Source organism: Notothenia rossii, assembly GCF_949606895.1.
Source record: "Notothenia rossii genome assembly, chromosome: 1".
NCBI lineage: Eukaryota > Metazoa > Chordata > Actinopteri > Perciformes > Nototheniidae > Notothenia > Notothenia rossii.
This window is the reverse complement of record NC_136912.1, coordinates 27,789,170-27,813,807: the sequence shown is the minus strand read 5'-3', so window position 1 is coordinate 27,813,807 and position 24,638 is coordinate 27,789,170. Positions and strand designations below refer to the sequence as shown.

At 41.1% G+C, this 24,638-nt stretch overlaps 4 protein-coding genes and 1 long non-coding RNA gene across 7 annotated transcripts in view; 3 read left to right on the top strand and 2 right to left on the bottom strand.

The window, feature by feature from the left end:
• The first annotated feature begins 127 nt into the window (after positions 1 to 127).
• LOC307032651 lies at positions 128 to 2,563 on the top strand. 2 transcript variants are annotated; one of them, XR_013806335.1, is made up of 3 exons: positions 128 to 142; positions 449 to 728; positions 1,139 to 2,563. It is a non-coding gene; the product is annotated as an uncharacterized lncRNA (long non-coding RNA). The 2 variants fall into 2 exon arrangements; XR_013806336.1 differs by lacking the exon at positions 128 to 142 and having other exon boundaries at positions 202 to 728.
• A 4,296-nt stretch (positions 2,564 to 6,859) lies between these two features.
• Positions 6,860 to 10,547, top strand: LOC307032423 (SCAN domain-containing protein 3-like). The gene is made up of 2 exons (XM_079670396.1): positions 6,860 to 8,700; positions 8,825 to 10,547. Exons 1-2 carry the CDS (start codon positions 7,375 to 7,377, stop codon positions 9,266 to 9,268), a joined length of 1,770 nt encoding a protein of 589 aa, XP_079526522.1. The 5' UTR covers positions 6,860 to 7,374; the 3' UTR covers positions 9,269 to 10,547.
• A 3,700-nt stretch (positions 10,548 to 14,247) lies between these two features.
• Positions 14,248 to 20,267, bottom strand: gde1 (glycerophosphodiester phosphodiesterase 1). Of its 2 annotated transcripts, none has more exons than XM_079670533.1 (6): positions 19,761 to 20,267; positions 18,995 to 19,170; positions 17,625 to 17,730; positions 16,992 to 17,084; positions 15,643 to 15,854; positions 14,248 to 15,554 (listed from the first exon to the last, which is right to left on the bottom strand). In XM_079670533.1, exons 1-6 carry the CDS (start codon positions 20,028 to 20,030, stop codon positions 15,407 to 15,409), a joined length of 1,005 nt encoding a protein of 334 aa, XP_079526659.1. In that variant the 5' UTR covers positions 20,031 to 20,267; the 3' UTR covers positions 14,248 to 15,406. The 2 variants fall into 2 exon arrangements, with proteins under 2 accessions (XP_079526659.1, XP_079526660.1); XM_079670534.1 differs by having other exon boundaries at positions 19,893 to 20,267.
• A 339-nt stretch (positions 20,268 to 20,606) lies between these two features.
• tmem186 (transmembrane protein 186) lies at positions 20,607 to 22,421 on the top strand. The gene is given in 3 exon segments (XM_079670635.1): positions 20,607 to 20,774; positions 21,384 to 21,803; positions 21,805 to 22,421. Coding segments are annotated over 3 exon segments (810 nt in total). The 5' UTR covers positions 20,607 to 20,621; the 3' UTR covers positions 22,042 to 22,421.
• Positions 22,070 to 24,638, bottom strand: part of hmox2a (heme oxygenase 2a) — a gene marked incomplete at its 5' end in the record, with an annotated part of 7,373 nt that continues 4,804 nt past the window's right edge. Inside the window, 7 exon segments of the mRNA XM_079690340.1 lie at positions 22,070 to 23,438; positions 23,886 to 23,892; positions 23,894 to 24,019; positions 24,128 to 24,145; positions 24,147 to 24,299; positions 24,301 to 24,339; positions 24,341 to 24,454. Coding sequence (XP_079546466.1) covers positions 23,311 to 23,438; positions 23,886 to 23,892; positions 23,894 to 24,019; positions 24,128 to 24,145; positions 24,147 to 24,299; positions 24,301 to 24,339; positions 24,341 to 24,454 — 585 coding nt within the window. The 3' untranslated portion in view covers positions 22,070 to 23,310.

Below are 24,638 nucleotides of genomic sequence, written 5' to 3'. Positions count from 1 at the left end.
CCTGGCCAGCGTCAAGCCAGACAGAATAAAGAGCAGTACTTCCGGACAGGATTTTCAAAATAAAACCTTGTTCACAATTATCCTATGGTTGGCTTGAGTTTGGTTACTAAATGCATATCAGACCATCAAGCACCTTCCTGTTGTGAGTTTGAATATTTGTGTTTGAATCTTATTGTAAGTCACTTTGGATGAAATTGAAATGTAATGTCCAACATTTAGAGGACTTATCTGTTTTGTATTCAAGCACATTGTGATATTACATCACTCGGTTGCAATGTGATTTGTTGTAAGGTCATATATATATATATATTGCATGTTAGTTTACCAGTCCACTAGGTGGCACTGCGACATTGAAGTTGTTGCCGTTCAATAAGCATAGAAGAATAACTGTGGGCTATGTTATCTATGATGTTATTCATGGTTACCACGTGACGTCACTGTATTCTAGCGCCGCCATTTTGGTGTCCGGTCACAGCAAGTCATTACAACAACAGAGAACACGGAGGAACCAACAGAGAAAGACACATCGTGAATAATAAAGTTTGTGGATATGCCTGGGATTTGTTGTGCTGTGGGCTGTGACAATAGTCGCCAAAGGAACCCCGGACTACAGTTTGTATCGATCCCCAAAGTCTTAGACCGTCGTAATAAATGGCTGGCTGCCATCAGAAGGGATCACTGGCAGCCGACATCTAACTCCAGATTGTGTAGTCAACACTTCGTTTCCGGTAAGCTCTTCACTTATTGTTATCTTTTAGCTTCTTTTGTCAGAAATAAGTTTTCTAAATACTTCAACATAGATAATTGAGTTGCCGAATAAGTATTACCGTTAGCAGTGTAATGGTAACATAGCACTCAATATTTTTTGAGTTTTGAAAGGACTGCATTAGTTTTGCTCTGTGTTCCTTTACGCTTGAAACCGACTGCATTTGAATAAAAGACACATTTCTGGCAGAAAACTGAGAAAGAAATTGCCGTTCTCAATATTATTGAATGCATGCCTTAAATTACTTGTGTATTTATATTACATGTATTATTGCTACTTTTACCTAAGTTGGATCGTAATACTTGTCATTATCTTATTAGGAGGCCTTATACACACATTAATATTCTACCATGTTTGCCTCTGTCTGCTTAGAAAGAAAAAATGACAACCCCATGAGTCCTGCCTACATCCCCAGCCTGTTTGCGCACACGTCAGCTGGACAGCGGCAGAGAAGCATCTATGCCACCAGCAGATTTGAGCATACTCAGCAGATGAAAAGGAAACGGACTGAGACTTTGGTTTCTGATAGTGACCATGAGACTGTGGCACCTTCCAGCACCAGTGATGCCACTGGGCTTGACATCACCTTAGTTGAACAGGTAGAATGTGTGAAAGATGACCGCAGTTACTCTCAAGCCATTCTTAGCTCAGGTATTGTGGAACCATGCTCAAATGCAGCCTGCCAAGCTACAGTCAAGGCATTGACAAACGAGTGTGCACGATTAAGAGCTGAGGTTAATTGTCTTAAGGACAAAGTTAATGTGCTGTCTTTCAATGAAGAAGCCTTCAAAGGAAATGATGAGATGGTCCAGGAACTAACAGGCCTACCAAGCTATGCTAAAATGATGGTTGTTTTTGGCTTCCTCTCTGTCCAAGACTGACTCCCTTTCATAGCTTTTTATTAACACTGATGAGAATGAGGCTTAACTTACCTGTATATATTTTTGTTTATCTTTTTCATATGTCTAAGAGCAGTGTTGTCAGAATGTTCAACAATACTTTAGATGTCATGTATGTCAGACTGTCACCACTTTGCCCTCAAAAGATCAAATTCAGGTTAGTCTGCCCATGTGTTTCAGGGATAATTTTAGCAACTGCACTTCCATCATTGACTGTTTTGAAATGTTTGTAGAGAAGTCAAAGAATGTAAGGGCACGTGCACAAACATACTCCTATTACAAGCACCACAACACTGTAAAATATACACCACAGGGTGTTACATCCTTTGTGTCAAAGGGCTGGGGGGGACGCACAAGCGACAAGTACATTACAGAAAACTGCTCATATCTTGAGAAATTATCACCAGGAGATGTTGTTCTTGCTGATAGAGGCTTCAATGTGAAAGACACTGTGGGACTGTATAATGCACAGTTGAAAATACCAGCATTCACCAAAGGCAAGCAGCAACTGCATCCACTGGAACTTGAATCCACAAGGGGACTCGCTGCCGTCAGGATCCATGTGGAAAGAGTCATTGGCCTGGTCAGGATCAAATACACCATCCTTCAGAGCACCATCTCGCTGTCTCTTTGCCAAGCAGCCACTCAAGGACAACCTACTTCCCTTGACAAGATGGTAACAGTTTGCTGTGCTCTTTGTAATGTCTGCCCATCTGTGGTACCCACAGAATAGATAGATACTATTTGTAAGTCGCTTTTGATAAAAGCGTCAGCTAAATGAAACAAAATGCTTATTGTGTATTCCCTTTTCTATGTATGTTTGATCTTCTCTCTATTATCTTTACAATTAATACATTAAAATGTCCAGTTTTTAACTAATAAACATCACTTTTTCCAAGTATTTGTTCCTTGAGGTTTTTTAAATACTCCTACTTATACTACAATGCATCTGCAAGTATTATATACAGTTATTTATTGCACAATCTACAATGTATGAATATGTTTGGGTAAACAAAAACCTGACCATGAAGACAAAAGAAAAAGACCAGTGTCTGACAAGAAGAGCTTATTTATTGTCAGCTTCTTAATGTCCCTCAGATGTTTTGTCAGAGGTTGCTGTGGAGGAGAAGCGTGGCACGTTTACCACCTTTGAATGTGCAAAATCAAAAAATGCGCCATCAAATATGATGCGCTGTTTAAGAAGTTATTGAGGTGTCCACACAACAAAATCACAGAACATTACCTCTGCGACACGCATTTGTGCCTGCACTTGATACATATAGCTGTGATTCAGCTTTAGGCTCATCACACCTCCCTCAGGGACGGTCAGGCAGAACCGCGAGTCTTTGGAGCATTCAAGTAGACTGCGGTCTTTAGCGCTGAAAGGACACTTAATTTCTAAAATGCCGGGCTCATGGCAAGCAAAGGTCACGAGACCATCTGGGAATGCACCAATCCATGGCAGCTCTGGGTTGAGGATGAGCCCTGATGCTGCAACATTTATGTCTTCATGGTGATCTTGCATAGCCACCAGGTAAGACTTATTGGCAGTGTCCTCGTTTTGTAAACCCCATCTGAGGAAAAGAACATGTAATTTTGGAAGAAAACTCATCACTTTAAAAAGTCCCTAAAATACTGTTATTAGAATGTTAATATCTTGTTTTACAATCATAATATCTAGTTACTCAATTATTGTATTTATTCATGATGAAGTAGTGGAAAGAATGAATGATTTAGTCTTGCTGCCTAAATGTATATATACCTGGTCGCTTCAGTGGAAAACTGAGAGGAGCGAGGATAGCAAACTCTTTTAATCAAAGGCGAAGAGCTCTCTGTCTTGGCTGCCTCATGGAAGGATGACGCAGTAACTCTCCCTGCTCTCTGCTCAAACCAGACCCTCGACCTACTCTGTTTTCTGGTCTTCTCCACAACTAACAAACACTCAAAAAGAATTGAACTATCAAAAGAGCTGTAATTATCAGAAAGCAGTGAAGTTATTCTTAATGAATATAGTGATGTTTAGGATTTAGCATTGTGACACGCTTTTATTTTACCGTAAGTCATTTCTACTTCTTACCTGCTCTGGTGTGAGATTCAGCTCCTCAAAGACTTTGGCACCCTCCTCTAGCAGTGCAGGCAAATCCAGTACAAGTCTGCTGCTTTGATACAGACTGGTAAGGGGTGTTGGCCGATCCAGTTGTACAGTCTTTGGCGTGTATCTGTGGGAATGGCCTTCAATGACCGACAGGATAGCACTTTTCTTGGGCTTTGTCTCTTGTTCTTCACTTTGGTGGAGTTGTTCACAGAATAGCTTGAAATCATCAGCAGATGGTCTCATGTGCTGAAACAGGTCTTTGGTTTGAACTTGTTCTTTAATGGCGAAGATGTTAGACACCTCATCGTACTTCACAATTTTAGTGCTAGGCTGTGTCCATGTGCATGGCTTCTCTGTGCAAGGTTTTCTCTCTTCTCAACAGCAGCCAAAACTGTAAACATAAGTGCTGCTGCGTGGGAACAAACCTCTCCTAACCCTGCCATGCATGTACAATGCGCCATCACCACTGTCCCGTCCTCCTGCACCACAATCCATGGAGATGTTGGTTTGCTGTTCAAAGCCTGGAATGATTGACCTGTTAAGTGAAAAATGCAGTACATTAATTTTGTCATATAAAAGCTAAACTCTCCTGAGCTTGTACAAATGTAAGATTCAAAGGTTTATTGTCAAATACAATAGCTACAGCGCAGATTGGCATTTAATATCTGAAGTCCCAGGCTGCTCCAAAAGCAGGCTACAACATACAATATCCTTAAGACATAAAAAAACAAGTAAAGATAGAGCAACGCGAAATATAACAATAGTGCAAGTGACAGAGAATCGTGAAATAAACATGGACCTATTGCTTATGTAGAAAAAATAAGACCTCCATGGGACCTTATTTCGGAAAAATTATGTATAGAGTGGCGAAGTCCCTCCCCTTCCGGTGGACCTCCAAGGGACCTTATATCGGAAAAATAATGTATTGAAGTCAATGGGGAGAGAAAGATTATCTTTCGATCCCGTTTTAATTTTGCCACGAATGACACATATGATGTTTGTCAATTTAAAAGATAATTTTGCAAGTCAAAAAAATTAAAATGTGTCGTAAAACTGTGAAGTTACACATTTCTTTGTGTGAAGCGCTCAATGAACTACAACTCTGGTCTTGCACACGTCACCAACACCAAGATGGCCGTCACGTTGGTACATTTCACCTCTTTCTTTCAGAATGAGGCCAAAAGTATTAAAAGTAGTGGTGGGCCGTTATCGGCGTTAACGTGCTGCGTTAACGTGAGACTCTTGTCGGCGATAAAAAAAAATATCGCCGTTAATCTATTCTCAAAGTTGGGTTGGGAGCTGGGTCTATACTACGCAAGCTATGATGACTTTCACCTTGATAATTTAGCGCGGATGTATACCTAGCCGAATTGCACTGTAGGGGGCGAGATCGAGTCTTTGACCTGTGTTTCTTCTACTGTCTATGGATCTGACCCCGGTCAAATCAGCCACATTAAACGTGACATGCTAACATGGATACAGCAGGTATGAAGCCGCCGGGTTTGCTTCAGGGGAAATTTATTTTTAAGAAGCTTCCCGATGGAAACCTCGACAAAAATAAGGTTGTTTGCACCTTGTGCAATGCGGAATTAGTTTACTGTAGGAGTTCATCCAGTCTCAAGTACCACCTAAACGCAAAGCATCCCTTAGCTAATGCGGAAGATGCCGGGCCAAGCACTGATGTAGCGCGGGGGAAGACTCGTCGTCAAACAACTATGTTTGAGTGCAACCGAGGCAAGCCCGTCAGCACAGCTCTATCAGCCAAGCTAACTAGTTTCCTCGCTCAGTGGATTGCCACCAGCTGCAGGCCCATTAGCGTGGTTGAAGATGACGGGCTCAAGCTTGTTCTCCAGGCGGCCACAGGTGACCCATCTTACAAACTACCTGCGAGGCGAACTATCATGAGGAGAATACATGACCAGCACGCAGAAGATAAAGCTACGAAAGTTGAGAAGATGGTAGAGGCGAGGTCTGTAGCACTGACTGGGGACCATTGGGCGTCCGTTAACAACGACAACTACCTCGGCGTTACAGTACACCTCATCGATGCTAGCTGGGAACTTCACTCCTTCGCTTTAGGTATGCTACGTTATGTCATTTTAAATTACATAATTTAATTTCGTTGCCTTTTAATTACCACCACGTTATGTTTGCTTCTTGATAATTGCTAGTTGTTCACTACTAGTAGTGAAATTATTCTAATTTACTTTGTCTGTCCGTTAGGTGTGATGAAAACCGAGGAGCGTCACTTTGCAGAAACGTGTGCAAGGCAGTTCCTCGACGTCGCTAATCAGTGGGGGATAACTGACAAAATAAGCACTATTGGAACAGATAGCGCTCCTAATATGGTGGCAGCAGGGAGGATACTTCCATTCGAGCACTTGCCCTGTGTTGCGCATGTTGTACAGAGAGCTATTGTAATGTCACTTCGGGAAGGTGGTTTTGATGGTGCACTGGCCAAGTGCCGTAAAGTGGTCGGACATTTCAAACACAGTCCGGCCAACTCAGACGAGCTAAATGTCCAACAATCCTCCCTTGGACAAGTTAAGGAGTTACTCGTGCAAGATGTTCCAACACGTTGGAATTCCACTCTTGAGATGATAAAGCGCGTGAGGCGCAACAGAGACGCACTGCACACAACGCTGTCGCTGCAGAAGCACAACCTGGCCCTCCCAACAAATGCGGATTATGAGAAGTTGGAGAAGCTAGAGAAACTGCTGGAGCCATGCAGGTATGGTCTACAAAGATAGTGTGTTCATGAATTGGCATACAAGTTTTTAAATGTCACTTTGTATGTAAGAAACACCTGCCCTTAAATGTGTAATCTGAGTTAAATTAATCTGTAACTAATAATTTGTTGCTGTGTGTGTGTCTGTCTGTCTGTCTGTCTGTCTGTCTGTCTGTCTGTAGGTACATCACTGAGCTCCTTGGTGGAGATAAGTATGTATCCTGCTCTGTGGTTCTACCTGCCCTGTGCCACCTCCAGCACGCGATGAACATCTCAGATGATGATCCTGCCTATATTGTGCGATTCAAGGCTGCCTTCATCAAGGACCTCAACCAGCGGAGGGAGAAAATAAACCTGGAATGGCTTAAGGCAGGCATCCTCAAAGTCCGGACTCCGGTCCGGATCCGGACCGAACCACCACTGTCTCTGGACTCTGAGCAAATTATACTTTTCATATGTATTATCTGTATAATCTGTATTATCTGTATTATCTGCGAGACACAACGCCTGCCACAACGCCTGCCTTATCCGTCTGCCACAACGCAACGAGTCAAAATTATCCGCTATGTCTGCAAACAGCGCTCTGGCGACACACACACACACACACACACTGTTCCACTGTGTGTGTGTGTCTGTCAACGCTTTGGTCCAATCACATTCAGCAGCCCGTCAGCGTTTTTTTCCCCCACCAACAGTCTGCGAATCAGAGGCACAGGAGGGCGGGTCTTCGCGGAATGAAAATGCGTGTGTCGTCTCTTTCAACCTGTCTGAGTCAGCGCGGGAGCTTAAAAAATAAATAAAGTCAGAGCGAGAGTTGACAGCGCATCTAGTTGCATTTAGCTAGTAGTTTCAGCTGTAGCCTAGTGTAGCTAGTAAAGCTAGAAAAATGGCATGTTCAAAGATGACCAATAAAAGAAAAGTCGACAGTGAAAACCGGCAATTCAAAGATGAGTGGACTGCAAAATATGCGTTCATCCTCCCTCCAGCGAGCACCAAACCAATGTGCCTAATATGCCAAGAAACGGTAGCTCTTGTGAAGAGTGGCAATTTGAAACGGCACTATGAAACGAAACATAATTATTTTGAGGCGACCTTCCCTCAAAATTCAGCGGTAAGAACCACAAAAATAAATGGGATGAAATCCTCATATCAAGCTGCAAGCAGGATCCTTGTAACATCTATGTCACAAGGAGAAAAGGCAACTGAGTCCTCACTCAGAGTGGCATGGGTGTTGGCTAAACACAAGAAGCCATTCTCTGATGCAGAAATAATTAAAGAATGCATGACTGAAGTGATGGAGACCATGTTTGAAGGCAAACAAAAAGAGGAAATAACAGCTAAAATTAAGCAAATCCCCCTCTCAGATTCCACAGCAACCAGAAGAACGGAAATACTGGCTGGTGATTTGATTAATCAGCTTTGTGATGGAATCAAAAATGCACAGCGCATTTCCTTAGCTGTGGATGAGTCCACTGACACCACTGACAATGCTCAGTTGCTGGTGTTTGTGAGATTTTATGATGAGGCAAAGGGGGAGTTTGTTGAAGATGTGTTGGGCCTGACGAACCTCAGTGGACACACAAGGGGGGAAGACATTTATAAAGCAGTAATGGGAATGCTGAATGAAAGAGGGATAGATCTAAAGAAAGTGGTGTCAATTGCTACTGATGGAGCTCCAGCCATGATGGGGAGAGAGAGAGGACTGGTTCAGCGCCTGAAAGATCACCACCCTGACCTGATCTCATACCACTGCATAATCCACCAGTCTGTCCTTTGTGCAAGTCTTGGAGAAGTGTACTCTGAAATCATGGCAACAGTGATGAGACTCATAAACTTTTTGAGAGCATCATCTTCACTGCAGCATCGCTTGCTGCGAACATTCCTGACAGAGGTCAATGAAACTTTTGATGATTTGCTCCTGCACAACAACATCAGGTGGCTGAGCAAAGGCAAGGTCCTGGAGCGTTTTTGGTCCATTAGGAAAGAGCTGCAAGTGTTTCTGTCAGAGCAAAAGAGTGCAAAAGCAAAACAGTTCATGGAATTCATGCAAAATGAAGAGAAGATGGAAGCTGTTGCATTTTTGGCTGATATAACATCTCATCTCAATGACCTAAATCTCAAGCTACAGGGCAAGAACAACACAGTGTGTGAGCTGATGTCAGCAGTGCGTGCTTTCCAGAGGAAACTGGAGGTTTTCAAAAGTGACCTACAGGTAAGCCTTTTTAATATTTTCTACCACACACATTTCCTGGATTCCAATGAACACCTTTTTGATACTTTATCATACCCTTTTAAGCAGTGCTCCTTATATTTTTCTTATTTATTTTTTCCTACAGGAGGGACTGCTCCACTTCCCCAAACTTTTGGAACAGACCAAAGGAGACAATCGTCCTCAGAATCATGTTGGATTCCTGGAGAAGCTGATTGAAAACTTCAAGACTCGCTTTGATGACTTCAGATTAGGAAAACAAGTCCTACTGTACATTGAAAACCCATTTCTGGTCAGAAATGTCAGAGAATTCTCTGCAGAAGCACAACAAATCTTCCCATGGGCCAGTGCTGCTTCTCTGCAAAGTGAGTTGATTGACCTCCAGGAAAACCTTGCACTGAAAGAGGCTGACTGTGACACTCCCACCTTCTGGACAAAGATGGTCACTGCAGCTAATTTCCCTCTCCTGCATAAGATGGCACTTCACATTCTCACAATGTTTGGCTCAACCTACAGGTGTGAGTCTGCATTCTCAACAATGAACATGGTGAAGAACAAGTACCGCAGCTGACTCACCAATGAACACTTGCATCAGTGTGTCCGCCTGGCCATCACGCCTTTTGTGCCAAAGTTCAAAGTCTTGGCAACAGACCAAAGGTGCCACTTCTCTCATTAAGCAACAGTGTTTGACACAATGTACAATAGTTCTGGACTTATTTCGACTTTGATTCCTGGGATGGTTTGATTCACTTCGAGACTGTTTTTGCAATCTCGTGTTAAGAATCTTGTTACAATTGTTTAAAAGTTTGAATGACCGTATTAAACGGACCTTTGTCTTATTGAACATTTTCTTTGTGGACCTTTAAGATTTGTATTTGAGTACCCCTGGCTTAAGGTATGTCAGAGTGACCAGAAGATAACTACATTGTATGACCATAATAGACTGTAAAGCCAGATGAATAAGTCATGAAGAAATATGGAGGTTGGATTTGGAAAGTGACATTTTCATCAATCAATAATTATTATTTTTTATTCATCAAAGGTGGCGACTGCTCTAGATCCACGATTTAAGGACCTCAAGTGCTTGCCCAGAGCAGAGAGGGAGCCAGTGTGGGCAAAGCTAAGTGCGTTGATGAAGGGAGAAGAACCTGCTCTGCAGCCACTCAGGGAGGAGAACCCTGAGCCACCCAAGAAGAAAACAGCCCTGCTACTGATGGGATCCGACTCAGAATCAGATGAGGAGACACCAGAAGATAGTACAGTGGAGAGGTACAAGGTAGAGCCCAGTGCCAGTCTAGATCAGTGTCCACTGAAGTGGTGGTCGGAGCACACTGCTGTCTATGGTAAGATGGCCCAAATTGCCCGTAAATACTTGGGGACTCCTGCCACAACTGTCCCATGCGAGAGACTTTTTTCTTTAGCAGGCCATATTGTGCAGAAGAGGAGAGCTTGTTTGTCACCAGAAAATGTGAACAAACTGGTCTGCCTGAGTGACTGGTGGAAGAAGGAGAAATAGAGCTTTGACTGACACAAAGCTACTGACTGTAAACAGTTCATTACAACCTGTTATATGGGCCTACTGTTCAACTAAAAATAAACAGTTAATAAACACAAGTACATCTCATTGTCATTGATTTATTTTCATCACCAATTATCATAGAACAGCTTTCTCAAGCAGTTTGTGATGCATTTTGGAAACTGGAGATGAGCCCCTGGTCTAATGCACCACCTGGCTTGAGAAACCCGTTCTCAAAGACTTACTTTTAGTCATTATTTGGGTAGCACACATATTCTGAATGCCTTCGGCAGAATTCAAATGAGCCATTTTAATCTAGATTAATCTAGATTAATTCCAAGAATACAGTGAGATTAATCTAGATTAAAAAAATTAATCTATGACCACCACTAATTAAAAGAGGTGAAAATCACTACAAGTCTGGGTATGTTGAGAGCTGTACATACGAAAAAGGGGAGTTAGTCGGTTCAGTAAGAGCCAGCATGCGGGACCGGCTTTACAAGGTTTCGGGGAGTAACACAAGTGTAATGTGGAACGTTAATGTCAGCTAGCTAACATTAGCTAACAAGGTACACTCTCGTGTTTTGTTTTAGTTGCTCTTCGAGAACGAGCAAGAGGTACTATTACTGGTATGATAACAACCTGGTACAAAGCACACAGACATCTTGTTAAAGTAAGTAAGTACAGTAAGTAAATGTATTTTTAGCTATCTGGAGGGAATACATCAGTTATGACAGCACTTAAGCGACTCTGGGATTTGTAGTCTTTCTAGTTGCGTATTTTTCATAGTCTTATATTTCAACAGTTTTAAGACAAACTTAGAATTTTTTGACATGGAAAATATTTTTTAAGATTGACAAACAACATAATATGTGTAATTCATGGCACAAAACGGGATCAAAAGATACGTTTTCTCTCTCCATTGACTTCAATGTATTATTTTTTCGGAATAAGGTCCCATGATGCGGAAGTAAGTGGGCGTGACTTCGCCACTCTATGCTAAGTATGTGGTGAACCTGAGTCGCAGTTCGGTTCTACCAGAAACCAATAAACTCCTCTATACTCACAAGAAGCCTCCCGTGAGTTACTACATAATTATAAAACATTGTCAAAAAGAATAGGATAATCTATAGAGCCAACAGGAAGCAAGAACAGTTGGGATCTTTTTTTGAGTTAGTAAACTATATTATGTAATCCTTTTTGTTAAGAATTGTGTTTGGGTTGTATAGTTTTATTTTTGAAATTACATTTAGTTTTGCTTTTTTTCCCTCTTAAACTCTTAGTTTTGCTTGATTCTGAGAAAGTGTTGCTTTATCTTTATGAAACAAAACTAATCCAATAAACATACAGCTTGTCAAACAACAGCGTATTGAGCAGGAAAAAAGAAGAGATGGAATGATGGAGCAACTGCGCTGTCTGCAGTTTCTAACCCGACAGGGCCTCGCAATCAGGGGGCATGCGGATAAGGAGAGCAGCAATTTCCAAAAGCTAGTTGAACTCATAGCTGAGAAAAACCCCACTCTGAAAAGCTTCATGCTCACTGGGAAATATGCATCACACGAGACAATTAATGAAATTATAAATCAAATGTATCGGGAGTCTCTCACCACTCTATTAACTGAAATTAAAAGCAATGCAAAACACTCAGTTATTGTGGAAGAAACTCGCGATTGCTCCGGGCATGAACAGTTGTCTCTGACTGTACGATGGGTATCAGCTGATAATGTTGTCCATGAAGACTTCATAGGAATGTACGACTGTCCGAAAACTGATGCCGAATCAATAACCCACTGATAAATTGCGATGTTAACAACCTCATGATAATCTCATAAGTTTTTTATTTAGGATCATACCTGTGTTTAGTCTAGAAAAAGTTAAATGTGTGCATTTTATTATAAAGTTGTGTTTACAGACTTTTACAAAAACTAAGAAGCTTATAAACATCAGGTTTAAAACTAAAAGAGCTTTACAAAAAAGTAACACAATTAAAGATGTTTGGAGTTTTCTGCGCGTTTTTTAATATGATAATGAGCCCCTCCTTCTGATTTCCATAGCCACTACGTTTAAAGTGTCTGTAACCAATCAGTGAAAAGTAAAGCCAGACCAAAGCAATCTGTAGATGAAAAGTTCCTGAAATTTTTAGGCTTTGCTGTAAATTGTATATTATTCCAGATTCAGGGGACCAAGTATTAATTTTCCTTTGAATATAATCAATAAATCAAACAATATAATATATATATATATAAAAAATACAATTGCCTTATGCTTTTCCTTAACCCTCTGGAGTATAAGGATATTTTCTCAATATGTAGACGTCTCCTTAAATCACCTTTTAAATGTACTTCTTATAACATGGCACCCCATATATTACTTATCGAAATATTCAGGACACTCTCTGGTCTTGCTAGAGATGCAAGTCACTCACATTAGAGCACTGTCTTATGAGATACTTAGCTGAAAATGAGAAATCCGATTTTTGGAAAACCTAAAAACTTGTGAAAACACATTTACTCATCTCGTCTATTTTTTTGGGCGTTTTAGATTTGGTTTTACAAAAGTAGTGAAATAATTATATGAATTACACTATAGGCCTATATAGATGAAATTAAATGTTATTCATGTGTAAAATAGTTCCATCCCTCTGCTTTCACCACAGAAAAGTTACATCAGGACTGATTCATGACTTCATATTCCATACCAAGGTTCATGTGATGTGTACAAATACAAATTGAGCATTAGAACTTTTTTTTTCAACCAACAATTTATGGTAACATAAGAAACTGTAAAATCTCAATATTTACAATATCAGAACTTTTTCAACCAACTATTCATTATAAATGTAAAGACAGGGGGAGCAGTGTCATGGTCTTTGTCTGTCTTCCAGGACAGGGCGTCTGTGTAGGTGATGGTGCATGGGCTGCTGGTGGCTGTGTCGGAGGGAGGTAGGTGTGATTGTCCCAGGTTGATGCTGGTGCCCGTGTGGGAGGTACGTCTGCTAGGCGAGACTTCTTTGCTGGATGGGTTGATCGTGATGGCTGTGATGGAGGCCTTTGTACCGAGGTGTATCTTAATCTTGTGGCAGATGGAGATGACGTCAAGGTTCTCATCGAAGGAACAGAGGTCCTCAGCGGCTTGCCCTCGGATGCTCTTCGGGCTCATATACGCACTGAACTTAAGATATCCGAAATAACTGCAATCCACTTTTGAAGTTGTGGAAAAAGTCCTGATGGAACTTAAGGGGAAAAAGATGAGCCCAAAAGTGAATAGACTGAGAACCCAGCTGTTCATCGCAGAGTAGACACTTTGTTGCACTCACTCACAGTTACCATTGTTACATGGTAAGGTTTCTAAAACCAAGGTTTTATAATAATTATGCATTGTAAAACATTTGCGAAAAAGGGTTGTGTTCAGAAGTTGCACTTACAGTATGACCGATTTTCACCGTATAAGTTATGCATTTCTAATCATTTTCAGAGATTACATGTCTCACAGGTGCAAGTTGTCAGTGTTGCTTTAAAAAAAAGTGTGCAGTAGATAATAAGGACACTTCTTTTTTCTAAGAGTTTGATGTTTGGAAGAGGCACATATTACTGCAACTAATAACTGGTACTTATTAACATGTCTAAGATCAGGTAATGGCTGCCTCAGAGGCCAAAGCTGGTTGTGTGAACAACTTCTTTTTCATTCAAATAAATGTGCTCTGGAGTTAAAATATACAGATTGATCTGAAGAAATTGACTGTTTTACTTTTAAAATGCAAAAAAAATGCAATGCAAAACAGAAGGTGGGACGCGCGGTTTTTTGAAAAAACGCGCGTTTTAAACGGGCGAATAGTGGCACTTTAGGCTTTCGATACAAACAAGCCTAGTATTAAACGAAACGCTCAAATGGATAGACGTGTAGAAGAAAAAGTCATGTAACAGTGGCCTTTTTCTGCACACTCATTTAGCAATAACCAAGAGACTGCATAATGTACCATTTAACTCTTATTGTAAATATTGAATGCATGGTGTGACAAAAAAAGCTTTAAAAAGTATTATATATAATATTTATTTAGTTACTTTTGTATCTTCAGTTTTAGACCCTCCACTGTAACATTCATACAGTATAAGGGCATATATTGCTGCATCCCTTTGTAGCTTCCCTGTACGATCTTTGATATATTAGATTTAAGATTTATCACTGTAAATCTTCGTCTTTTGGGTGAAAATCAGCTGAGTTACTCTACTGTCTGTGGTTCGTAGCTGAAAATCAACCGAGACAAAAAGCGGCTCAGACAGGCTTATCCAGGGTGATATCCAACACAGCATATCATTTCCTACATACGTCTTGGCTGTAGAATGTCAGCTCACACAACTGAACTGTGTCACCCTGCTGCCCACTATGCATCAAATGAAATGAAATTGATGTATTTATTTTATTAACAGGGAAATAAGCCTTCCACATTTTCTTTTTTAGGTTGTCAAGTCTGCTTAGACCAAATAAGACATAAATCGAATGCAAGTAAGGTTGATATTGGGGTCATAAAGCTTATCAACAGTAGTACTCTATCTGTCTTATCTACCAACTCCAGCGCAATGACGGGGCTCAAAACCTTACTCTAACTCCCCAGTTACAGTAGGGTCCAGAAGTGTGACACCATAAAGCAATTTAAATTGTTTTAATTTAAAGATTAATATAAGAACCTGAATAAAATAACCACATAGCAAAGTCATGCAAAGTCAAAAAGTCACCATATGTTTACTCTTACCTTAAGTCACCATTAGTTCTACATTCCCTTATTTGCTTCGGTAAAAGACATGAAATGTTTATTGGTAAAAAAGCCCAGACAGTGTGTGATACTGCACTGTGGGACTTGAAATACAGAAGAACATACATCATTACAAGGAAAACAATCATTGCAGTCCTGAGTTGGTGAATACAGTACATTTGGATGATTATAGACACCAAAATATCTATAAATGCATACCATGTCCCTTGTTATTACGTTTAGCACCCTGTCTGGTTCGTTCGCCTCAAACTAACATGCACACATTCACAATGTGACATGTGCATGAGAAGAAAAGAGTGGCACTTGTTCTCTTACCTGGTGCCCCATTTTGGTTGACAATTAGAAAAATGAAATGGTCCGTACAGATCTGATCTTTTTAATCAGTGTGTGTGTGATCACATCCTGTGCTGGGTTCATGTTTCTCAGTAATGGGGGTCACAGTCCTCCACCAGGCTGTCTGTGATGTAGTTGACTTGCAGCAGCTCCTGGTAGTAGTCCTTCTCCACTTTAGTGTTGACTGTCCATGCTACCACTTCTACCCCCCTCTGGGCCCAGTACTGGACATATTCCCTGCAGACAGAAACTCAGTTATTAACAGTTACTCTTATTCTTTAGTGGTTGAATATCATGTGATCCAAAAAGGTGTCCATCTACTCACGGTGAGATAAAGTTCTTCTGTACGAGGAAGGCTGAGATGCCACAGAGCTTCCACAGCACGTGATGGTGCGCCCAGTCCAACATCACGTCCAATGCTGTCATCCAACTGTGTTTCCATGGCGACGAGAATCGGGAGGCACCGTCTCCCAACTGACTCAGGCTCCATGGCCGGTGGGTCAGTGCTGTGACCACTTCTGGGTCGCTCTGCCTCATCTGAGGATAAGTGATAGTCAATGAAAGCCATATTTGTTTTTAAACAGTGATGTAATCAATGGCAGCAATCAAAGTAAATGTTGTAGTTTATTTAATCAGTACCACATCAATATTGTGTTGTCTGTTTGGTAGTCAATACTCGTCAGGCTATCACAGCTTGTATAGCTTGCATTGTTGGTGTTAAGGCCCTGACACACCTACCCGATTTTGGGAGTCAGAGGCCGTCAGAGGCAGTCGGGCATTCGCGGCGCCCTAGTTAGGTTGGTGTGTCCCGCACCGTCGTTGCTTTACGGCACATTTTCACACCTCCCTCGGCCGATTCAACATGTTGAATCGGCCGCGGGAGGTCAGAGAGAGTCGGGACAAAGAAATCACTCTGATTGGCTGTTCAGCTTAGCGAGAAGCGAAGCCGAAGTGAGGGACCAAAACAAACGATTAAGAAGGCACACACAGATGGTTAATCTTTTTCATTTTCATCTCACCTGGACGCAATAGTTTATTTTTTATGTTTACATGTTTTCGATCGACGAGAGAGTGAAAATGGAACCCAGACGCTAGGCGGGCGGCGTAGCCGACGTAGCGGACGTAAAAGTCGGGACGCCTTCGGTACGCGTTCTTTGGTCTCAGGTTGGTGCGTAGCGGCCTTTACAGAGATGGACAGAAACATTTCCCAACTTGGGATCAATAAAGTTCTTCTTATCTTATCTTATGGAGAATCTGAGCTAAAGCATTAAGCAACATGACAAAATAAAAAAGTGTATTTATATTGTTCCAGTTAAATTATGTTTCTAGAAATATGGTAACATGCAGACTCCTTTGTATCGGTGTCACCTGAGGTGCAAGTTTATTTTCACCCAGTGTTCAGGCTACATATTGAATCATAAAAAACAGTGAAATGTAGCTTGAGATCAAAGTGCTTGAGAACTGCTCAAATGTTGTGTTTACGCTGGAGGAATCTGAACAAACCATTATATTTGGTTGTGTTCGCAGCAACGTATGCATGCTTTTTACTATCTTATTCAAAAAAGTACAGTTGTTTATTGACAATCCCATTTTATTCCACAACTCTGATGTATTTCAGATGTAGTACACTAACTAGGAACACCCAGTTCAAACAATCTTCAAAGAGCCTCTTACCCTGTAGATGACTTTGGGCTCGAAGGAGCAGACAATGCTGCTGTTGTAGAGGACTGGGTGTTTTTTATACACTTCTTTCAGGGCTGCAGCTGCCTGGGAGAGGGGGGAGAAACACATGGTTATTGAAAGACAGTCCACTGTTTAGATTTTTGTGAAAGAGGCTTTTTAGAGCTGTGTGCGTGTTTTCCCGTGCAACAGTTTGGTGGTATCTAGCAGCTGTTTATGTGTAGCTGCACTGCGGCAGGCCCTGAACTCAAGAATGTCGCTGCCAGAAACAACAACTGTAGCCCTATATTCATTATCCATCTAAAAATGTGCAGAGTAAGGAATTTATATTCATGCATTAGCAATTTAGCTTGCAGATATGCACAACTAAATGATCCAAACTCTGAATTTTAAATGGCATTAGGTATACAAATATAACTGCATGTGTCAGCAAGGAGTTGCAACACTGACTGTTGTCTCTGGCTCAGTTTGTTGTGATGATTGTGTACTATGGCTCAGTAAATGCTATCTTTGCAACAAAGTAACCCCTGTTCTCTTCATTATGCAATGCTTACTAGGTACAAATCAATTAAATCAACAATATGACAGAGGGATTGCACATTCTAAAGTTAGTTTGGTTAACAGTACCTCATCTGGGTGACCTTTAACGTCAAAGTAGATGGTGAGCTGCAGTTTGATGCACTCCTCCACCGCCTCCTCCAGAGTCGGGATCTTCTCCCCAGTAAACGTGTCGCTGGTGACAGAGGACACACATGTTTTAGTGCAATCTCAGGCTGACGTGCTTATCATGCTTTTAAAACTAATTTACAGTTCACGTGGGAAACATTACATTATGAACCGACATTGCCTGGATCATAGTGAAATGCATGTGATGATAACCATGAATTGAACTGTACATAAAGACTCTTAGCATGTGTCTGAAAGTACAGACAGGACTTTGCCTGGGTAAGGCAGTGTAGTTCAGTAACTGCAAGGCCTCCTAGGTGATTGTAATACAAATCCGTATTTACAGAACTTAGTGGCATTAGCAAACTTGTTGACACTTCAGTGGCCGATTGCCATCATTCATAAAGCGTATATGGACATGTTTTGCTTATCATCCTCATTATATTATCTTATCTTAGGACACTATATGAATCAGTAAACCTTGTTTGTCCTGTAACATTGTGATATCTACTATACAGTATGACCTATTAACATGCTCTAATGTGCTAATGTTTTAAGAAATACAAAACCCTATTTTTGTGCTTTTCTATGTTTTTTCCTATCTTTGAGTGACTGTTTTGCATTTTTCTTTCTCCTTTTGTTTGTTCAGAAGGGAGCTGTTTATAGAAACCTGTGGTCTTTTTGTCTGACACACACCTCTATGTATAAATAACAACATGCCTCTCTTGTGTCTAAACTGATAAGAGCAATGATTGAATGTGTTACATGACTATTTAATCTCTCCTTTTGTATTTACTTACAAATATTCAAGGCTTCCACTATCTATGCACATAGGGTATCACCATCAAACATCTCCACATGTATCTGTATAACAATCAATTCAGCTTTTCTAACAGCTGAGCCTGAAAAATATATTCTGAATCAGGCAATTTTGCTGCAGAAAGTACAACTTGAACAAGCCCATTAGAAAAAAAGACGGAACTCTTCAGGCTACAACAGCATGTTGCAATCAAAGATAAGTCTCAAGACACTAAAACTTAATGGAGCACATATATTTTAAAACTTTGACCCTTCAGCTAGCCCACAAAACCTGCACGACTTGTTCTCCTGCTTCCACACAGCCAGATTGTATTTCTCCCACCCCCAGTGGCTTTATAAACAAAGATAATAGATTTCACACAGTCACTTATTTCATTGAGATACATGCTGTGAATCCTGGATCATCCTAAATCTAGTGTTCAAAAAGCAAAACGTTCCCAAAGAATACAATGTGTAATGTCTGCACATCTGTTTGTTTGTATGAATCTTAAGCTACATCTTTCTTTTTTCACCTGAGTCTGTGTTTAGCAGCTGCGTCCAGATTACCCAGCTCTGACAGTCTCATCTGGCAGAGGGGTCCCGACCCATTGGTGGTCCGGTCCACAGTCTCATCGTGCATCAGTATCGGGACGCCGTCGGCTGAGAACTCCAGGTCCAACTCCACACCTGTCGCCCCATTTTTACTGGCCTTAACAGGGACAGATGAATGAGAGGGTTGGAAAACAAGTATTTCAGGAGGGTTTGCTTCTGGTTGTGGCCAGTTATCTGTCAAAAAATAATATTGAATCTAAATCCCAACCTTCACTGAATTCTGATCAGTACTGGTTTATGATGGCCAGTATAACCAACAATAAACTCAAGCAATAAGCCATTGTTTGAATACAATCTCCACTATGTAGTTGTCCACTCAAGTGCGTTTACAGATTTGTTTTTCAATTCTGAATATCCTGATCAGTTTTCAAACGTTCCTTTGGGGACATTAAAAGTAGGCTACAGTATTGGTTTGACCATGGTTACCTGTGGTAAAGGTTCCAGTCACACTACAGTTCAATAAAGAGCAGTGTGGATCATTTGAGGCTGTAGAGCTGAATGTTAACAATACCATTTTACAGAACTATGGAAATATGTTAATCTTTATTAAGATATCAAGAGGATATGACTAGATATGATCAGAATCCAGTGGTGGGTTGCCCCTTGTCACCATGGTAACACTCTGGGAGGCTGTGAGTGACACTATCCCTGGATATGTGAAGGAAAAAGCCCCGAACACTCTCCCACCTCTCGTATGGCGACTATCGTGTTCTCTGGAGCGTCGTGCCCTCCGCCCCGGTGAGCGACCACCGACACCCGGCCGGAGCCCAACGTGCCCCTGAGCGGGTGCAGCACCTGCCTGACTCGGCTGCTCGGTACCTGGGGGAACCGGAACATGGCCACAAAGAGGTAGAGGGAGACGGTGAGCGCGGTGGTCCACACCGGGCTGCGGGTCCCCAGTAGGACCAGCACGAAGACCACCGAGTACAAGGTGACTTCATCTCCGAGCTGCAGCATGGTGTCCTCTATTCCTTCCCGACTGTCAAATAAGGGAAATTGGGACCTGGTGTCAAATTTCTCCGCAGCCTGTCAGTTAAGCATTCCGCTACCCTCCCTGCTAAGTTTACTTTATTCAAACACCCTCTATGCGATGACGTCATGCTCCGCCTACCTAACTACTACAACCAGATAAATACAATGCTTAGCAACAGGATAAAGCCTGAAACTGCAGTGACAGTTCACATGAAAACGGGAACTCACTGTTATGACTGTGCGAGGCGGATATGACAAATCTGCCTCACGTTACGCGTCTTTTCCGCAAGCAGCATTACCTTTGCAGCTAAAAGTACTGAGTTAGGTTCAGGTGAGATTTAATTAAAAAAAGGAATTCAAAGTTTGTGATCATATACGACTTTCCCACAAGGGGGCGGACCGGGCACGTGAACATATACAATATTTTTAAAATAATCTTTGTTGAATACATCCGGGTCATGTTTTTTAACTAAAATGTATTTTTGTTGTCTTTATTATTTTAATTCAATAATGGGGGGAAAACTGCTCTTAAGCCATGCATTTAAAATATAACAGTAATAGTTTTTAACAACGTTGATGGTAGTTTTTTATACGCATAACATCCGGGTCAGAGTGTGTAGGTCATGTAAGCTAACAGCTCTGAAAGTGTTGCCTTTGGTTTCTTACTTCCAACAAGAAGATTGGTGTTTCTTGGTTTTTCTTCTTCGATTAATCATGTCGTCAGTCATGGTGAGCCCCTTCTCTCTCACATTTTTACATTGATTTAATTGAAAATAGTGTAAAAATAAGTTGATTTAGTAGCAGCACAAGCTAAATGCTGCTTTGCCTTGAATTTTTGACAGGTCCATCTGAAGTAATCTACTGTGTTCCACTCTGGTTAATCGATACTAACATAATAGTCTTTGCATATTGACATTATTACTGTTACCTCACTTCTAATTAAAGTTACATAGGAATTATTGCTCGTGGTACCTTGCTCATACATTCAAACAACTGAAAGACTGAATCTGAATTGAGAAACCTGTTATAGCCCTCTTATTTATGTTTAATTGTTGTTGGGACTTTTAAGCTTTTGTGTTTATTAGTGGTGCTGTATTGCATTACTTTGTATAACTTGGTGTAAAAGTTGTAATTAACAGTTTATTTCTTTAATTGTTTGTTGTCTCGAAAATGTCTGACTGTTTCAAATTAAAGAGAAAATTAGAGATGTTTTGCACTTTGTTAAAATTATATTCTTATTCTATATTATTCAGAGTTTTTGCAGATACGTTTTCTTATCATTTATTTTGTAGGTTGTTGTTGCTCTTGCACAGTATCAACTGTACCTCTTTTCTACAGATCAGGTCAGTGCTGTTGCACAGGGTAACCTCCCACATCCTGTCCTTCACCAGAGGATCATGTCTACTCACAGGTCGGATATCTTATGGTGTGCAGCCTCATTCAAGTCTCACCCCCATCCAGCAGAACTTCCAGGGAACCCTGATACCTAAAATCACAGCCCTGGCCAGGTACTCTGACCTGACAACAGAGAAGTACACTGTGATTTACAACATGCCGCACATAAGGCTCCTCAGAGCAGTGTCCAGGCTCAAGCTGCTCCAAACCGCAGTCACCATGGTCCTCTTGCCACCGGTGTACTTCTTCTACCTCCATGGAGACGTCCCCTTCTTCCTCGTTGGCTACTCTACGGGGACAGCACTGTTTGCTGGCGCCATGCTGTTCACTGCCAGTCACTTCTTCAGGAGTGTGGTGGGGAGGGATGTACCTGGACCCCTCCCAGACCACCCTCAAAGTATCCCACCTCACATTCTGGGGCCGGCGTAATGATATCTACCTGCCTGTGTCAGATGTTATGACAATTTCTGATACAGGTGACACCGTAAAAGAGAAGATATTGAAACTAAAGAGATTCAGCACTCCACAGACATTGTATTTCTCCACTCATTTTGGACGTGTGGTGGACAAACAGAGTTTTAAAAAGGTGTTTGGGATTTGATCATTCCATTTTTTGAAAAATGGACAGGTTGAGACAGTACTAGTCAACAGGTAGTGCTCCTATTTGTTAAGTTTTTAAATATAACCTGTTTTGAGGAGGATCTGTTCTGCATTGAAATTAGGATTTTATGGGGGAAGGCTGACATTGATCTGTAAGTTGTTGTTTATCTCAAGTTTCCACCATGAATAACAAGCCCCCTTTAAATATTCAATGAAGCCTGTGATTGATGATTAAGGAAGCATATTTTGAGGGTTCAGCAGGACTGTGGCCTTCAGAATGAAAAAACATAACAAGAGTGATGGCAGTAATATGTTAATTTGGTCTTAATGGACCAAAAAAGAATGTGTAAAAACAGAAAATAAAACGTATTTTTCTTCTAATGTTTTACACTGAAATTCCTGGATAATTTATAAATAATAAATAAGTATTTCAAGGTAGGTAATGAAGAGTAGATTATTTAAATACTCTAAGTGACTCAGGCATGCACAGTGACTCATCTACATTAAAAGTAGAATACGGCATTTGTTAATACCATCACATAGAAGACAACTATTATATATGCATACTTTAGTCACACTTTTTTCTGTGGCTTTATAACTAAGACTTAAATTAAATATACCATTGTTGTATGATCAATTTGTATGCAAGGTGGTGAGCCTTTCCGAAGATATGGTTCCTAGGGCTTTTGTAACCTTCAGTTTTCACAACCATAGCTATAATAGTCAATCTCAATGCTATCCTGCCCCCTGGTGGCCTGGAGAAGATACCTCAGCAGAACTGTTGAAGTTACTGCATCATTAGTACAATGTATACAGACTCCCCCCCCAAACCGCTGTTGAACATAAATGTGCAAAGTCACTTTTTTGTTATCGAAGTAATTCAAATGAGGATCTCTGAAGAAAGCTGTTGTGAATTTTTGCCAGGTTAAGGTTTATTGGCTTTAACACAAGCTGAATGATATTAACCCATGGCCTCTTGTTGAGATTTAATCACTATTTTATGGACTTCCCTTTATTTAAAATCAGAAACTGCAGCAGTACATCATCCTACTTTATGAAATACATTTGTAAAACCCAGTATGCATATTTCCACTGATTAAAGCATAACAAAAACAAATTGGCAAGTTGGATGTCAATGATGGGATGCCGCAAATGTTTGCCTGCAAACAAATCATCAAAAACTGTTATTTTCCAGCTTAATTGTTTCCTACTTTCAGGCAAGTATATGATTCAAAGCTCTTTGCTCAGAGTTGAAGGCAGGGTTTACTGCTCACAGATGGTACCAGGCAGTGAAACCAGCGAGGAGAGCCACCCAGGCGGCCAGAGCCCACTGACAGGGGGGGTGTGTGAGGAGCGTCATGGCTAACTGGCAGGCGTAGGTGGGATTTCCACTGGCAACTGTAGAGAGGAGGTGAAGGATGAAAAGAATTAAGGAATGAGGCCATACAAAGCAGGAAGACTGTCATCATTAACAAGTCATTTCATGGATTACCACCCATTTAGATATGCTAAAATATGGGGGACTTTGCTCAATTAAACATGCATAATTCAAGCCAATACTTTGGTTTATAATACTTAACTATCACTGAATACAGAGGGAATGAATCTGTGAAAAGGTCCTTTTTGACCCCCATTGTTTTTTAAGTGACAGTTTTTTCTCCAAAATAAAATTATAATTGTTGGCACCCGCACTCATACATCCTTTTGTGCTGGGACTTTTAAAAACATCTCAGTTAAAGGACCCTATTGCATACCATTAAATGTGCTGTCGTGTAAATTACCTGAAGTTAATCAAATTATTATTTTAAAAATCATAATGAAGTGATATTTTATGGACTGTCTCACCCATTTTTTGCTGCATAGTAGGGACACTTGTTGATATCACCCCCCTCCATGATCTCTGCATGACTGTGTCCTAACCCTGCATCTTGGACTTCTTCTTTGATAGTCTTCCCAATCTCTTCAAGCTCTGTAAATACCTGTTTTACAGAATAAAAGTTGGGATTTGTTATAACTTTATCTTTCTCTTTCAAATAACATGTATTCTCATCAACTTTCTTAATGCATTTTGTTTCCGCTGCCCTCACCATCATGTTGAAGCTGAAGGGCCCGGTTGGACTCGCCGACAATCCTTTCTTTGGTCTCAGCGTCCAGTTCGAGCTCGTTCATCCTGCTCCGGTAGAGCTGCTTGAAGCCTTTTTGACTGTGGATCCCCTCAAACTGGTAAAAGTTAAGACCCTCGCCCGTGGAGGAGAGTTTTCAGCGCCCTCTGGGCCACTTTCTTGAGGATCTGTCCGCTCTGAGAGGTCCCCCATGTAGCGGGTGTAGGAGTGGGCCACCAGCAGCACCGGGTCCCTCTGTCCCACCTCGTGGATACGGTCCACGTAAGGCTTGGTGCCAGCGGAGAGGCTGATCTGTGAGGGAGAACATGGACGTCATCGAAATCGCTGTCAATTCTATAGTGATGTGTAATTTCTGCAGCAGAAGTTTGTTTTAGTTTTAACCCATTTTGTAATATTTTCAGGAAAGACAAATAATGGAATAGAACTATGATCAAATTACAGAAAGCTGGACAAATAATACACTGTGCTCTCTGCT

Excerpts from the sequence above, each read along its gene's own strand:
- LOC307032423 (XM_079670396.1), top strand. The coding sequence starts at position 7,375 with ATGGCATGTTCAAAGATGACCAATAAAAGAAAAGTCGACAGTGAAAAC. Across the intron at positions 8,701-8,824 it reads TTTTCAAAAGTGACCTACAG|GAGGGACTGCTCCACTTCCC; the intron begins GTAAGCCTTTTT and ends TTTTTCCTACAG.
- gde1 (XM_079670533.1), bottom strand. The coding sequence starts at position 20,030 with ATGCTGCAGCTCGGAGATGAAGTCACCTTGTACTCGGTGGTCTTCGTG. Across the intron at positions 17,085-17,624 it reads TTAAAGGTCACCCAGATGAG|GCAGCTGCAGCCCTGAAAGA; the intron begins GTACTGTTAACC and ends CCCCTCTCCCAG. Across the intron at positions 15,555-15,642 it reads CAGAAGAACTTTATCTCACC|GGAATATGTCCAGTACTGGG; the intron begins GTGAGTAGATGG and ends TTCTGTCTGCAG.